Raw genomic sequence first — 17,297 nt, 5'->3', positions numbered from 1 at the left:
AAATTATCCAATAAAAAAAAACAAAAATGAAAAACTGGATGGTTTGTGGTGTGTGAAACTGGTTTTAAAAAGGGTATATATATTATTAGATGCGAAAATTAACATCAAATGTACATTGGCTTAGTGGCAACATAGAATGACAATGTCCCATATGCGCCTGGTTCGACTCCCCCTGGGAGCAAAATTGAAATTTTTTCACAAATAAATTAAAAAAAAAAAATTGCCCAGTCACGATGTGACACGTGTCAGACCGGCGGCCAGTTCCGCCGTTTCAAATGGCGGGAACGCACAAAAGGACAAAAAAAAAAAAAACCAAAAGTGTGTCATTTTGGATTTTTTTTTTCAAAGGGGGTCAGACCTGAATTATTTTTGGACAAAAGGGTCAAAAAAAAAAAATTCGTAATAATTAGTTGGTCAAAAATAACAGTTTATATTTTCAAGACAATTTTTTTCTTTTGGATTCCTTAACCAGTGCCCCGGGGCACCGGTTAACAAAACCCTATAAATATTAATATAAGTAAAAACATATCAATTTAATATATGGGTAGTTATGTAACTTACTAACTCAAACATTTTGTTATCTTTAATTTATTATCTTTCATTCCTTTCTCTTTCTCTTATACCAAACAACTAATACAATCATCTCACTTTCTACTCTCATTTCTTCCTATCACAATCTTTCCTTTTACTTTCTTTCCTCTTCCTTTCTTTGATCATCCAAACAAAGCCTAAAAGATTGCGGAAATATTTGATATGCCTAGACATGACAATGGCTTCTAATTTTTTCATTTTCAACCTTAAATTTATGCGACTTTGATGTAAAAAAGGCGTGTGATTTTCGTCATTAAACTAACTAAAAGTAATACAATGCAATACAAATAGTCGAGCAACTCAAGAACATTTAGATAGGAAATAGTTAGTGATTTCTTATCGATTAACTAGAGATCATAGTTCGAAATCATTTTGAAAAGGCCATTACTTTTTTCTATCTCATGGGTTTTTCGTGCCCTATTCAGATTCTAAAATTTAAAATATTTAACTTATTTTAAAAGATTTTTATAGGATTTTTATGCATTTTGAATTTTATAATCTGAACAACATACATAGTATGAAGAAGAAACTCATAAAGTTGAAGAAGAAATTGTCTTCTGAAAATGTATCAATGTTAATTTTTTTTAGAAGAGATTTAACATCCATTTTAATTTTATCAGACTCGAGAAATTAATCATTACCCTTCAACTAATACACCCGTTCGAAAAAAAAAAAAAAACAATTTCAATTATTAATTGTGGTTGCCACAGAGAATGACAAGAAAGCACAAAGAGGAGGACATTTCAATGCACAGGTTAGAATCTTGATACTTACGTGGCAGTTGCTAGGCCAGCTATGCCACTATGGAAGTTAAACCATACAAAACACAACATTTCCACAAACAAATCCTCCATTTATTTACGTAAATCTCAACAATTTCTAACACAAACTGAAAAAAATGGAGTCTGAGAAAATAGGAGGAGGAATTGTGAAAGTGGAACCAAAACCCAGTAATGGTTTCACTTCAAAAGCTGTTGATTTATTGGAGAAGATTATTGTGAAGTTGTTTTATGATTCTTCGCTTCCTCATCATTGGCTTGCTGGTAATTTTGCACCTGTTAAGGATGAAACACCTCCTATTAAGGATCTTCCTATTAAAGGACACCTTCCGGTTAGTGATAGTAATTGGTTGTTTTCTGTTGAGTATGATTGTTAGGGTGTTCTTGTCTTTTTTTTTGTTATGAGTTTGAAGTGGATGATCAGATAAAAAAAATGATAATTTTGGTGCAGTAAGTAATTAAGTGTGTGTTTGGTTATGCGGTAGTAATAATTGATTTTGTTAAACTCAGTTTTTAATTAAAAAGTAAACTTAAATTTGGCCCTTGGATGATAGTGAGTTAGGGATTAATTTTTTTGAGTATAAAAATGTCAGGGACTAATTTGTGTTTTTTTTTTTTTACTGAATTGGACCACGCGGAAATTGGGAGGGATTGAATTGAGTCTAAAAAATTGAAGAAGCTGAAATATTGGAAATTTACTTCAAATATGTAAAAGATTTTATAAGTTTGGAAATTTTCAAGTAATTTGTGCAAGGCTATGAATATAAGGTTTAAGCAAGTCTTAATCACAAGCATCGAAAAGGTCATTCAGATTGAAAATTGAAAGGCGAAAACTAGAAATATAGCCAGCTATAAAAACAATACACATTTTCCCCTTCAGTCAGTGTCTGTAGATTTCATGAAAAGGTCTTGTGAATTGTGATTATAAGAAAACTTACAGCCAGTAGACTTTCCTCATATACAGATATTGTAAAAATAGTCCATGCTTATCTTTCAGCAAGTTCTTCGATTATTATAGTTTCTTTTGTGAACTCAAACAACTGAGTAATTCTATTTGAGGAGTTGCATGCACTAAATTTGGGCACCTTTTCAGCAATATCAGGTCTTGCTGCTCACCACTTACCATTTCACGTGTATTGCAGGATTGCTTGAATGGAGAGTTTGTTAGGGTGGGACCAAATTCGAAGTTTGCTCCGGTGGCTGGATATCACTGGTAAAGCCTGCCTCATTTTTTTGTATGCTTTGAACAATATATTATGAGACCTTGCACCGATGTTATCCGTATATTGATTTTTCTTTTTTTGTATTTAGTTTTTTTATGGAAAGGTTTCATAAAGTGAATTTTTATGCTCATACGGTGCTTTCCCTCTATGTTTTTGCAGGTTTGATGGAGATGGGTGCGTGATATTGGTTTTCAAAAACTAAAAATTCATAATTTTGGTATCTAGTCTGTGAATATTGATGTATGCGTCAATTAATTGCAGAATGATTCATGGTTTGCGTATCAAAGATGGAAAAGCTACATATGTTTCCCGCTTCGTGAAAACTTCTCGTCTTAAACAAGAAGAATACTTTGGAGGCTCTAAATTTATGAAGGTATATAAAGAAAGTAAAAGTAAAGAAGCTTAGTGAAGAATATATTAGTGAATAGAAATGTTTGTTTTATACTTGGAAGATAAATGCGTCTTCTTGTATGCCATTTTCAGATTGGAGATATGAAAGGTCTATTTGGACTGTTAATGGTTAACATGCAAATGTTGCGAGCTAAATTGAAAGTAGTGGACGTTTCTTATGGACATGGAACAGGTAACTTTTGCTATGTAGTTTTTTGTCAAATTCAAGCTCCTAGGATTTTCTTTTATATTTAGCAACTTTCTCAGTACAACTGAAGTATATTTCATAATGTGTTGTATATCATGTGCAATTTGAAGATTACATTTGTGTTCTATTAATTATTGGCTTTCATTCAATCTTTGCAATTTGCGTCCTATAAGACAAACATGATTTTTATTCCTCTCTCAATTTTTAAATTAGCCCTTCATTTTCTTCTCTAAGATGAATGGAGTATTTGTTACATGATGATACAATTCCTTAATGGTTAATGATACCTGTTTTGGCGAAGTCTCAGCTTTTAACTAGGAACAATAAGCTCTTGTATATGACTTGAAGATATGAAACTAACTTGTGCTCATACTCTCACGCCTACCAGCTAACACAGCTCTTGTATATCACCATCAGAAGCTTCTAGCACTCTCAGAAGGAGACAAACCTTGTGAGTACTTTTCCTTTCTTTTAACTTATATGAAAGATATAAACTTATTGATTATATCTGAAATGCCATCAACTGAATAGAACATAAGGGTCAAAAAGATTCATCAAGTTCAGGTGCATCCTTCAGCCATTATATGATCTTAAGCAGCATTTTTTTCCCATCTCATGGAGAAATCAACTTCAGTTCAATACTTCAATTAGTGACTTAATTGCAATGTTTTGAAAACCAGAACGAATCAGGCTGTTCAACTGGTCAAACCGAAAACCGGTCAGTTCGCTGGTTGGTCTGATATCGGTTACATTGCAGTTTGATTCTTGAACTAGTTTGAGTCGGAGTTGAATCACGGTTGGTTCAACCAGTTTTCAGTTTTACTTTATTTTTAATTCTTTTTATTTATTTGACACACGATTCAACCGTGTTTGAACCAACTTTAATCAATTGAACCATCACCAGGTCTCACTGGTTTGATCTCCGATCAGGTTTTTAAAACACTGTTAATTGATAATTGAATCACAATATTCGACTAGCAATAATTCTTCTATTTACCTCTTCTTCTATGATACTGAAGTGGTCTCATTTTAAATTTTGCAGATGCTATTAAAGTATTTGAAGACGGTGATTTGCAGACACTTGGCATGCTAGATTATGACAAGAGATTGGGCCATAACTTCACCGCTCATCCAAAAGTTGATCCATTTACTGGTGAAGCCATCTTTAAATTAATGATTAAGTTGAGTGATGTAATGAAATTGTAATTCCAATCCAACAAATAATTTTTCTATTTGCAGGAGAGATGTTTACATTTGGATATTCACATACACCCCCATATATCACATACAGAGTAATTTCAAAGGACGGTTTTATGCATGATCCTGTTCCCATAACAATATCAGAGCCAATCATGATGCATGACTTTGCCATCACAGAGAACTATTCAATATTTATGGATCTTCCTCTGTACTTTAGGCCAAAGGTATTGTTGGCGTTTCTGTTCATATGATCTAACTAAAGATTAGCTTGTTAATTATATCGTTCAACTATACCAAGCTTGATTTTGAAACTCTGAAACTGATCTTGTTTATTTTTGTTAGTCGTATCACTTGATGGAAATTAAATGAATCTTGTTTGTTTTTGAAACTCTTCAGGAAATGGTGAAGAATAAGACACTGATATTCTCTTTTGATTCGACCAAGAAAGCTCGTTTCGGTGTTCTACCCCGCTATGCTAAGGATGAAAAACATATTAGATGGTTCGAACTACCAAACTGCTTCATATTCCACAATGGTATGTTTGTTTACTTTTTCTTCTCCTTAATATAATATGTTGATTGATATTCTAATAATGATATGTAAAATTCAATGATCCGTGAAATTGAAGAGTCCAAAGAATTTTTTTGAGTAGAGAGGCTAGTACATTTCCTTGTTCATTTGATTTTAATACATAATAATGTCAAAGTTGAACATACCTTTCAGTTACATGCAAACCAAGCTTCAATTTGTGCTCTAAATTCTTTAACTCTCATGGACCTGCTCATTTTCATCTTTTATATGATCTTTTTTTACCTTAGCCAATGCTTGGGAGGAGGAGGACGAAATTGTTTTGATCACATGCCGCCTGGAGAATCCAAATTTGGACATGGTCGGCGGAGCTGTCAAGGAAAAACTTGATAATTTTGCAAATGAGCTGTAAAGTGACTCGTTCTTATATGCAATTTTTGGAGCAAATTTCACTGGACGTTATTCTATATTTACAGTATTGAATTCTTTCCAGGTATGAAATGAGATTTAACATGAAAACCGGTGAAGCTTCTCAAAAGAAGCTATCAGCATCTGCTGTAGATTTCCCTAGGGTGAATGAAAGCTACACTGGCAGGTAATATTTTTCTCCTCATGTTGAAAATTAGGGTAGGACAAATACTAAACTTGAAAATTAGGGTTGAGCATGTTCTAAAGTAGGATGGCTCAAACTTGTCCCACACTTGAGTGTAAATGTTGACCACACCAAAATCTTTAGAGCAGAACCCGAAAAGACCGAATGGTATTGTCTGATTAAACCGAGTCTGACTCTAAGTAGGACGAGATCAAGTAGACCCGAAGCATAAGCTAAATAATATTATATGACAATCATATATCAATACACGAAAGAAACATAGTTCATGCAAATAGTAAATATTTCCTGATATGCTATGTCCTTTCACTCTTTTATATATGATGTTGGAAAATAAATAATGATACAACACTTGAGTATGCAAAATAATCATCTATCAATTCGATAGTTCAAGCTGTTATTTTCATTGTCACCTTATTTTTCTAACGTGCTTATGTGAAAATGAGTATTACAGTGTACCATATGTACTTTCCTGTCTAATTGTATTTTAAGATGGAATCACTCAGAACCATAATTAAGTCTATGCATGTCTATCTATCATAGCTTATTTTTATTATTTTCATTTCATCAGGAAACAACGATATGTATATGGGACTGAATTAGACAGCATTGCTAAAGTTACTGGGATTGTTAAATTTGATTTGCACGCCAAACCGGATTCTGGAAAAACGAAGCTTGAAGTTGGAGGAAATGTCGTGGGTCACTATGACTTGGGACCAGGAAGGTTTGGCTCTGAGGCTGTTTATGTTCCGCGTGTCCCTGGCACCGATTCTGAAGAAGATGATGGATACTTGATCTTTTTTGTACATGACGAGAATACCGGGTATCACCTTCCTCTGTACACACAACGACTTGTATAAAATTAAAGGATATGCACTGTCAGTGTAAATAAAATTATTTTACATTGACAACCAATCAAAACTCGCCAAGACAACAAATAATTAACCGCTTCTATTTTAAAACTGTAAAATATGATGTGGCAAATTGAAGAGTTGTGATTGGATTTCAATGTAAAATAACTATACATTGACAATGCATATCCCGTAATCTCTTATTTTTATATGTACAAGTTTTAATATTCAAAATCACTGTTTATGAGTATTATGACCCATGTAAATCACGGTCAATTCTCTATGTTAATCATTATGGCATGGCTGAGTATTATGAATGTTGCAGGAAATCATTCGTGCACGTCTTAGATGCAAAAACAATGTCAGCAGATCCTGTTGCAGTTGTAGAATTGCCTCAAAGAGTTCCATATGGTTTCCATGCTTTCTTTGTCACAGAGGTTTGTGTTACTTCATATTGCTTATACCTACCTTACATTTCTCCTCTCTATTTCCTTCACATACCAGGAATGTTTATTTAGACTGATGAAAACGGATGGAATGAATCGTTCTATTATTTGAATTGGTCAAAATAAGATGGAACATAACAGTACATGATGAAATGCATTTCATCAAAGAAATATGTTTTCATTTTATCTTAACTCTCAATTATAGACGGATTAAAGGAATATAGATAGATCAGTATTTGAATCATTGATGCCTTTCTCTTTAGAAAAATAGTAACTGAGTATGGTTCATTCAGTCATATTTGAGCATTCTTTTAATGTTTTTTTTCAATGTTTTTGTCATTTTGTACTTGGAAACTGTTCTTCCATTCTCTTCGATTCACGTTTTTTCTTCTGTTTTAAAGGTATAATGTAAACTCAGTTTACGTACACTACTGTAAACTCAATTTGCATGACTTACGTAAACTCGTAGACACATATTTTTTTCTTCGTTTTACAGGATAGTGTATGTAAACTAGGTCTACCGTAGTGCATGTAAACTCAATTTACATGACTTACTTGAATAATACGATGGATGATTTATTTAACATAAGGGTATTTTAGTCGGTAACCAGGTTTTTTGGATGTGACTAGAAAAATTCTACATTTAAATGCATGCTCTTAAACTGCAAGAACATATTTGTAGTAACCAGGTGTTTTTTGTGACTCTCTTCACAGGAGCAACTGCAAGAACAAGCTAAACTGTAAACATGTGGATAACCTCATTGCACTGCACTACCTCAATCTGTGTACACATCTTTCTACAAATCGTATAGCATTTGTGTGGATATTCTACAATGCAGTAGAGTTTCTATTTTATATTATTTGCAAATTCGAACAAAACAGAATGAATATGTTTATTCTTCCTATATCTTCTTTTGTCTTTGATAATATTTTATTTATCATGCCTTCAAAATACTGTCTAAAGATTAAGATTAAAGGATTATATTATACTTATTTATATAATAAGATTGATTTTGTTTTTGCTTATTATATCTTTGTTATATAAGATCATATCACTTTAGTCTTCAGATATGTTTCTTTGAACATTCATAAGCACGAGGAATACAAAATTATAACTTTAAACATAATTGTCAATGACAATGACCATATACAAAGGTGGACTCAAATTGACATGTACATAGTGGGTAAACAAACCCAGATCTAAAGAAACCATATCTATCATTGTGATATTATTATTTATTGTCAAAACATTAATTGTGATATTATTAGTTGTAGATTTAAGTTTTTTTTTTTTTTTGACAAGAGATTTAAGTTAAAATTAGTTGCAAACATTAAAAGGCAAATATCAACATGTACTCGTAACGTTTAGTAATTTTTTTTTTACTCATAAGATCTCTTTGGTAAGACGAAATTTGAGTTAATAATTTATAGTATTTTTTTGTTACAATTAATAATTTATAGTTTGTAAACTGGTATAATTAAAAAGACATGTTTGTGTTCCCATAAACATAGCTCAGTTCATAGGGACATAAGTTGTTATATGCAGGGGTCGGGGTACAAACTCCGGACACCCCACTTAAGTGAATTCTATCGACTAGGCTACTTAACAAAAAAAAGACATGTTTGTTAACTGTCATTATTAAATGAGCTTATAACTTATTTTCATGAGTTTATAGTTGTTTTTGATAAGTTAATTCAAGTAACTTATAACTCAAAATTTATCACTTTTTATCTCAATTTTATCCATATAATTTTTATTGAAAAAATTAAATATTAATTAAATATGTATATTTTTTTATGTCATTTCATATTTATAAATTATTCAATCACCTAGTTTATTAGCTATAAATTAATTTATAAGTCATCCATAATTAGTTCATCAGCTATAAACTCACTTATTAGTGGTCTATTATTTTTTGCAATACTAAAAAAAAATGTTTGTCTAAATGCCTAAAAAATTGTAGTATGTCTAGTTGCCACTGTTGAAGCATTAAATGACACCGACTTCAATTGGCGGCAAAGTAAATTTCTGACTTCAAATCAAATCATCAATTGCTTGTCTTATCACATAGTATATTTCAATGTTAAGGCCAAGCAGCAAACAGTTGCTGCTGTACCACGAATAAGAACTCAAAAATTTGGCCCAGAAAATAGAAAACATCCCAGTAAAGCCAACAATAATTGATTGGAAACTAATGAGGTAATTTGTTTACTATTTTTAATAATGAATACTCCTTCAATTTTTTTTTATTTTTTTATAATGAACACATTATATTTTGTTCTAATCATTAAAAAAAAAAAAATTGTTTTACCATGCAGTAGTAACATAAGTAGTAGCAGGTTAAACACCTTGAGAAGTTACCGTGGTAGCCAAGTCTTCAAGTTTAGCACTGCTACTATCCATTCTCACAAACCCATTTGTGTAAAGATCAAATCATTTTCACTTAGACGAGGGATTGTGAAAGTGGAACCAAAACCAAGAAAATGTTTCAGTTCAAAAGCTGTTGATTTGTTGGAGAAGCTTGTGGTGAAGTTGTTTTATGATTCATCACTTCCTCATCATTGGCTTGCCGGTAATTTTGCACCTGTTAAGGATGAGACACCTCCTACTAAGGACCTTCCTGTTAAAGGCTACCTTCCGGTAAGTGAAAATGAGTTGTAACACATTTTTATATGTGGTTAATGACGTTGAAAACCGCGTTGAGTGATCTGTTGGCTTTTTACTTTCTGTTGGTACTTACTCACATGTAGAGTACGGCGGGCTCATAGTTACCGATAAGTGCGCAGGGGTAATGTTGAGTATTGCTTTTCTAACATAACATTTTCCTGCAATACACTAACTATTAGAACAATATCAGGTCCTATCACTCATCACTAACCATTTGAAGTCTATTGTAGGATTGCTTGAATGGAGAGTTTGTCAGGGTGGGACCTAATCCGAAGTTTTCTCCTGTCGCTGGATATCATTGGTGAACTTTTTCTTGTCTTTTTTTTTTATTTTTTTTTATCTTGTCTGGTTTCAATTTCAACAGTATATCACGAGAACTTGCATTTGCTTATCAGTACATTGACTTTCATTTCTATTTTTGCAGGTTTGATGGAGATGGGTGCGTGCGCGATTCTCTTCCTTTATGAAAATACATATATTGCTTTCAAGTTTGTTGTTAATGAAAAAATATTTGATTTTTACAGTTTCCCCCTTCTCTTTTTCCTTTCCTTTTGTATCTCCTGTTGCTTTGTTCTTTCTTCTTCATTACTGTTATAGTTTTAACAGAAGGTTATAATTTTAGTATCAATGAATTGCAGAATGATTCATGGTTTGCGCATCAAAGATGGAAAAGCTACATATGTTTCCCGTTTTGTGAGAACTTCTCGCCTTAAACAAGAAGAATACTTTGGAGGGTCTAAATTTATGAAGGTATGACAATGAAGTGAAAAATATAAAAGCCTAGTGAGGATTGAGGAATATACCATTGATATATAGATCTTGGTTTTATAATTCTTGTATGTCATTTCCAGGTTGGAGATATCAAGGGTCTACTTGGAGTTTTAATGGTAACCATACAAATATTGAGAGAAAAATTGAAAATACTTGATGTGTCTTATGGAACTGGAACAGGTAAATTATGCAAATGTAACTTTTTGTCAAATTCAAAATCCTAGGATTTTTTTTTTTCATTCTGCAATTTTTTCAGTACAATTCAAATAGTGTTTCATAATTTTGTCAGAACTGATAATATTAACTTGTGCTCATACTCTAATTCCTACCAGCCAATACAGGTCTTGTATATCATAATGCGATGCTTCTAGCACTCTCGGAACGAGACAAACCTTGTGAGTATTTTTCCTTTCTTTTTTACTTTAATGTCCTTAAGAAATTAATTATGATCTTAAGCAGAAAGGTTTTTTTTTTCTTCATATCTTATGAAGAAAGCAACCTTAGTCCAACTAGTGAGCTGTGCATTCTAAATTTTTCAATGTGTATTTACCACATGTGCTTTTGAACTCAAGTAGTGTTATTTTGAAATTTGCAGATGCTATTAAAGTTTTTGAAGATGGTGATTTGCATACACTTGGTATGCTAGATTATGACAAAAGACTAGACCATTATTTCACTGCTCATCCAAAAGTTGATCCTTTTACTGGTAAATCCATCATCTTCAAATAAGTGATTAAGTTGATCGGTTTAGTGAAATAGTCTTATGAAGCACCGACACTTCAAATTGATTGCATATCTTGTGCACGACGTGTGTCAGTGTCAGAGCTTCGTACTCATGCTCATTCCAAGATGTAAATATCTTTTGTGCAGGGGACATGTTCACATTTGGATATTCACAAACACCACCATATATCACATACAGAGTAATTTCAAAAGATGGTTATATGCATGATCCTGTTCCAATTACAATATCAAATCCCATTATGGTGCACGACTTTGCCATAACCGAAAATTATGCAATTTTTATGGATCTTCCTGTGTACTTTAGGCCAAAGGTATTGCCGTTTTTCCTATTCATGTAATCTGACTAAAGATTACTTTATTAGTTTTTCCCGCAATTGTTTATTTGAATTTCATTTTTCAGGAAATGGTGAAGAATAAGAGACTAGTATTCTCTTTTGATTCAACCAAGAAAGCTCGTTTTGGCGTCCTACCTCGGTATGCTAAGGATGATAAACACATAAGATGGTTTGAATTACCAAACTGCTTCATATTCCATAATGGTGTGTTTGTTTGCTTTTGTATCTTAATATAATATATGATGATTGAGATTCTACAACGTAACCTTTTGTATGTCTTCTTTTCACTAGCTAATGCTTGGGAGGAGGAGGATGAAGTTGTTTTGATCACGTGCCGCCTGAAGAATCTAGATTTGGACATGGTCGCTGAGGATATCAAGGATAAACTTAAAAATTTCTCAAATGAGCTGTAAAATACTTGTTCTTATTTGAAATTTATGATGCAAAGTTTACTTGATGTTATTTTATATTATTTATCGGTTATTGAACTATTTCCAGGTATGAAATGAGATTTAACATGAAAACCGGTAAAGCTGCTCAAAAGAAACTATCAACATATTCTGTAGATTTTCCTAGGGTGAACGAAAGATACACCGGCAGGTAAGATTATTCTTATTCTTTCCATGTTTAAATTATGGTAGGCATAATACTGAACTTGTAAGTTAGTCTACTTGATCTTTCAATTTGATATTTGTTATTTTAATAGTCACATTTTTTTTCTCTTAATTATGTGCTTATTTCTATGTTGTTGAATAGCTCGTATACGTACCATTCTTTCACAATATACTCTTTAGTACAAAATGTTGTCAAATAGTAGCAGTAGAGGTGCTATAGCACTTTTGTTGCATAGCGAGATTTAAACCAACTGCTATTTTGTGCAATCTGCGATTGATAACACTGACTTATTTGTAAAAGAGCGTTATATGCTACCATACGCGCTTTCATAATCGTGTTTTGAGACGGAGTCAGAAAAGTAACATGTTTATGCATGTCTGCCAAAAGTCCATAACATGTATTTTACTATATTCATTTCATCAGGAAACAGAAGTATGTATATGGGACCATATTAGGCAGCAATGCAACTGGGATTATAAAATTTGATTTGAATGCCGAACCTAATTTTGGAAAAACAAAGCTTGAAGTTGGAGGAAATATTCATGGTCTCTATGACTTGGGACCAGGAACGTTTTGTTCTGATGCTATTTATGTCCCACGCGTCCCTGGAACTGATTCCGATGAAGATGATGGATACTTGATCTTTTTTGTACATGATGAGAATACTAGGTACCAAATTCTCTATATTTATGGCTATGACATGGCTTAGTTTTAGTTTGTTGAGATTTTTTTCATTATTGAGTGAGTTTAAAATATATATACTACCACAGGAAATCGTCTGTGCACGTCATAGATGCCAAAACAATGTCAGCAGATCCAGTTGCAGTTGTAGAATTGCCTCAAAGAGTTCCATATGGTTTCCATGCTTTCTTTGTGACAGAGGTTAGAGAATCCTTGCCCTAATATCACCTTAGTCTTTTACCTCAAAAAATGAAAGAATCTGAAGAATTTTTTGAAGCCCTTCAAAACCAAGTCTTCTTCCAATTTATTTTTTGAGTTCCATCAAATTATGGAGGTTTTAAATTTTAATCCTAGGTGGAAAAATCAACCTCCATGCAAGTTTGGGAGTTAGTTATACTTCCTTCCCCTCCATTTCGTTCAATTATGTTTCTTCCCATCCCTCTTAACTTTCAAACAAAACATAAATGTTCCATGTATATTTTAGTCTTGGTTTGTTATTTTTGACTTTGGAAAGCCGTAAAAAATATTTTTCTTCATTAGGTATTTTTTCTTTTTATTTTGTATTTTTTTTCTAATTCATTGAATAACTGATGTATCATGTATCTGATCTATAATTTAAAATCGATACATTATTAATTTTTTTTTTGTCTTAGATGAAGTGGTAAACCACTGAAAATAAACTCACACACAACTGTGAGGTCCTAGGTTCGAACCCGAGTCACGGTGTTTGGCCTTGCACTTTCGGCATAATGAAGATTTTTTTTTTTTATGTATATACGAGACGGAGGTCGTTTGCATTACCGATAGAAAGTTATTATACTCTCACTAAATCACAACCAATATATACATGACTTAAAAGTTGTTACAATAAAAGTCAAATATTTTCAATGATATGACAATTAGTGTAAAACATATTTACACCGATAGTAAATATAAATTAAATTTACATTTAAATGCATGGTGTTAATTGTTTTTTTTCCTGGCTCTCTTGACAGGATCAACTTCAAGAACAAGCTAAATTGTAAACTTGTGGATAACCTCATTGCACGATATGGAGTAGAGTTTCCAGTTTGTTAGTATTTGCAAAAGTGAACGGAACAAAATGAACTGTGCATGTTCCTATATCTTCTTTATCTCTTACAACTAAACTTTTATGTGTTATGCTTGTAAATTTTTAAACTTAATTTTAAAGTCACTGTTTAAAGATTAAGATTAAAGGGTTATATTATTTTTACATTTATTTGAAAGAGAATTATGAAGCAGCTTCATTCTTACGGTGAATCTAACTTAATGGATAAGATTAGTTATTTTAATTTAGGACAAATGTCATTATCTTGGACTTAGGGACAAATCCAAAAATATAATATACGGGAGCCCAAAATAATAAATAATAGATGAGAGTAAAACCTTTTTTTATTGTAGTCTTGGATATTTTTAAAGTCACTGTTTAAAGAATTGATCCATTTGGCGATCTCAGCCATCGATAAATCCCCAGTTGTCACTTTATTTCACCAAGCAATGACTATCGGGGGGCAGGACCTCATCTCCGGCCTACTGAATCCGGCAACCAAATCTACTTTTTAATGCTTGGATTATTTACAAATTAACCCTGCAAGCATACATCTAAATCAGAAGCTAAATTACGAGCATATAGGTCGGTTATTCTTAAAAACATACAAGGATATCGATCGCGCTCTAACGACTTGAAATTAAAACAGATTTCGATATAAAAGTCTCACACAACGAGCACTTGGGTCGCACATCATACATAGAAAATAAAACATACATTTTCATACAAAGCATAATAAAGAAACGATTTTGGGGTGCTAACCGCGAAGGGCGCACATTCTCATTGGTACGAAGGCCGGTCACAGCAAAAGGGAACATTGTTTGAAAAGAATAAGAATTACAAGGCCATCTCAGCCTGTGCGTTCTCAACATGCCCACGTTCTTCTTCCTCCGCAAGAGGGGGTTATAAGCACTCCATTCTCCACGAACTTAAGATAGTTAATCCCCTCGACACACAGCTCGACGCCAGTGTTCACCAACTTCAATTGCGTGATTGTATTATCAAAGCCATGCATACCTGCGCTCATAAAATGTTATCAAGCTCTCCAATTTTGTCAACCAAACCAAAACTATCTTGACTGGAGGTACCTCAAGCTCATCTACACCGAGGAGGGTGGCCTTGCGCAGAGCTTCCTCGAGGGCTTTCTTCTCCCCATAAAGCTTATTTTGGGCCTTGACCACCTGCTCTAAAGCAGATTGAGCATCTGCCACCTGCTTCTCTAACAAAATGATGCAACAGTCTTTTCCTTCTACAACAGTCTTCGAGGTAGCGAACCCCTCCTCCAACTTGGTCATTTTAGCGGCCAATGTGTCCCTCTCCTTCCCCAACACATCCGCCTTGACCTCACCCTCGATCGAGGTATTATTTACGACCACCGCTATTTCCAAAGCTTTCATCGCATCAATGATCCCTTCGGTCATTGCTCTGCTCCGACCGGCGGTCCCTAGGTCCTGAGTAACCTTCAACTCTGGGTCACTCAGGCAAAGGGTCAAATGAGGACCATACCGATCAGGGTCGGACCACACATTAGGCAACTGAAGTAAGTCACCATCTTCAGATTGGAGAGGAACGCCTTTGACGACACACCCTTCCCCTTTTCGGCTGGCTCCACCGTTTTCCTATTGGCAGATTCACCGACTATCGCCTCGGCATGGTCCTCGTCGATTAGATGTACGACCAGACGAGAGTGGACATCTTTCTCCTTGCCACCACCTCTTCCAGCTAGCATCCTACTAGTCTTCTTCACAAGGTCTTGAACATTCTGCATTTTTCCCGTGAAATATTTATTATTAACAACAATAAAATGGACGTAAAATATCTTCTTAAAAAAAAAACTATATAAGTTATTATATGCATGATAAATGGACGTAAAATAATTTCATTTAGTTCAAAATAATAAAAGGTATAATTTCATTAAAATGTAACACAACTGATATTATATTTTCTAAAGAACAATCAAGAAATAACATTACATTGAAAATATATTGTTCCGTCATTTTTTTTTTTTGAATGTATATTGTATAAACAAATTACAACGAAAGGCCAGAGAATAAAAAAAAATAACACTGATAATATATATATTTTTCCGTCAAAGAATATATTGTACTCCCTCCGTCCTACAATAGATAACCTATTTGAAAATGTGCGCTATTGATTTAACATACTTTGACCGTATTTTTCTACTAATATACAAAGATAAATAATATCATATAAGATGTCGTTGCATCCGTCACGATGAATATTTTCAAAATATCAAATTATTATAATTTTTTCTAATAGATTAGTAAAGTTATTTAAGATCAAAATTGTGCATTGGTATGTGTGACGAGATCAACCGTGTCACTTTATATGGGACGGAGGGAGTATATATATATATATATTTGAAGTAGCACTAATATTATAGTGTTATAAGCTATAAGCTTAAACGCTACTTGGAATAGCGTCTGAAAAATAGTTTATAAGCTCGTGATTGAACAAATCCTAATTTAAAAATAGAATTTTTAGGGTTTGTTCTTTCAATTTGTAGGGTTTGATTGAACAAACCCTAATTTAAAAATATAATTTTGTTTATATTTTTAATTATGCATGGGAAGACTACTTTAGCTCCAATCCCTGCTGAATCGGAAATAGAGCCTGAGAATATGATTGCTGAGACTGAGTCTGTACTTGAGCCGCCTAGGAAGAAGATTGCTGAGACTGAGTCGAAAATAGAGCCTGGGAAGAAGATTGTTGAGCCGGAATCTGCAAGCATTGTCGACATTGGACAGAAAACTGAGTCTGGACAGAAGTCCGATAATAATGCTGAAACCAGGAGTAAGGAAATTCTGTCTCGTTTTGGGATCAAAATATGAGTTGTTTCAAGATGCCTTTAAGAGCTACCCTACATTTCAACAGGAATTTATTCATATTCATCCAATCATATCACTCGTCGCCTTGTCATTCAGGATCGTCGTGACTTTTGGGCTAATATGTTGATCGCTGCGGACAAGCTTGTTTGACTCTGTAGACAACTAGGTTGAGTTTGAGTTTTAAATAATTTTGTGCTAACACTTTGACACTGTTTTTAATTCATTGTACTTTCGTCGATGGTTAGCAGATTTAACTCTGCTTTTTATACTTCTGTCTTGACTTTTATATAATAACTATGTTGTTGTTCTGAGTTGGTTTGATTGTTTAAAAAAAAAAATTAGGACAATTATTTTCTTCCTCAAAGAATGCTTATAATAAGGGATGAAGGGAGCATCTTTGTTGTATATGAATATTAGTGTATATTTTCGGCGTTTTTTGGGTTATATACATAATATTAATGTTTGTATTTTATGTATAATATTTATTATAAAATGTCCGTATAATTCGGAAGTTATAAAAGAAAAAAGATTTCCTTCAAAAATAAAAGAAAAAAGATTACTCATATTATAATCCATATTTTATTGAATAAAATTTTAATACCCGTCTAAAATATAACATAAATAAATTCTAGTTTTTTTTGACAAATAATAAATGAACTGTAGTTATCTAAATTGAAAAAAATTATCAATAACATTATTGTTTGTTTTATATGTATAATATTTTTTTTGAAGGAATGTA

At 33.0% G+C, this 17,297-nt stretch overlaps 2 protein-coding genes across 2 annotated transcripts; both read left to right on the top strand.

The window, feature by feature from the left end:
* The first annotated feature begins 1,384 nt into the window (after positions 1-1,384).
* On the top strand, positions 1,385-7,852 carry LOC25501065 (carotenoid 9,10(9',10')-cleavage dioxygenase 1). Its single transcript, XM_013589613.3, has 14 exons — positions 1,385-1,702; positions 2,513-2,583; positions 2,753-2,767; positions 2,855-2,966; positions 3,077-3,176; positions 3,580-3,642; positions 4,234-4,344; positions 4,431-4,615; positions 4,788-4,926; positions 5,210-5,327; positions 5,413-5,514; positions 6,101-6,352; positions 6,706-6,817; positions 7,541-7,852. Exons 1-14 carry the CDS (start codon positions 1,490-1,492, stop codon positions 7,568-7,570), a joined length of 1,623 nt encoding a protein of 540 aa, XP_013445067.1. The 5' UTR covers positions 1,385-1,489; the 3' UTR covers positions 7,571-7,852.
* Positions 7,853-8,710: 858 nt separating this feature from the next.
* LOC25501064 (carotenoid 9,10(9',10')-cleavage dioxygenase 1) lies at positions 8,711-13,844 on the top strand. The gene is made up of 15 exons (XM_024772085.2): positions 8,711-9,026; positions 9,146-9,467; positions 9,725-9,795; positions 9,919-9,933; positions 10,133-10,244; positions 10,346-10,445; positions 10,598-10,660; positions 10,861-10,971; positions 11,136-11,320; positions 11,410-11,548; positions 11,636-11,753; positions 11,843-11,944; positions 12,383-12,628; positions 12,730-12,841; positions 13,636-13,844. Exons 1-15 carry the CDS (start codon positions 9,022-9,024, stop codon positions 13,663-13,665), a joined length of 1,731 nt encoding a protein of 576 aa, XP_024627853.1. The 5' UTR covers positions 8,711-9,021; the 3' UTR covers positions 13,666-13,844.
* The last annotated feature ends 3,453 nt before the right edge of the window (positions 13,845-17,297 follow it).

This window comes from Medicago truncatula, chromosome 8 (assembly GCF_003473485.1).
Source record: "Medicago truncatula cultivar Jemalong A17 chromosome 8, MtrunA17r5.0-ANR, whole genome shotgun sequence".
NCBI lineage: Eukaryota > Viridiplantae > Streptophyta > Magnoliopsida > Fabales > Fabaceae > Medicago > Medicago truncatula.
Note: the sequence above shows the minus strand (reverse complement) of the source record. Positions and strands in the feature narration are given on the sequence as shown.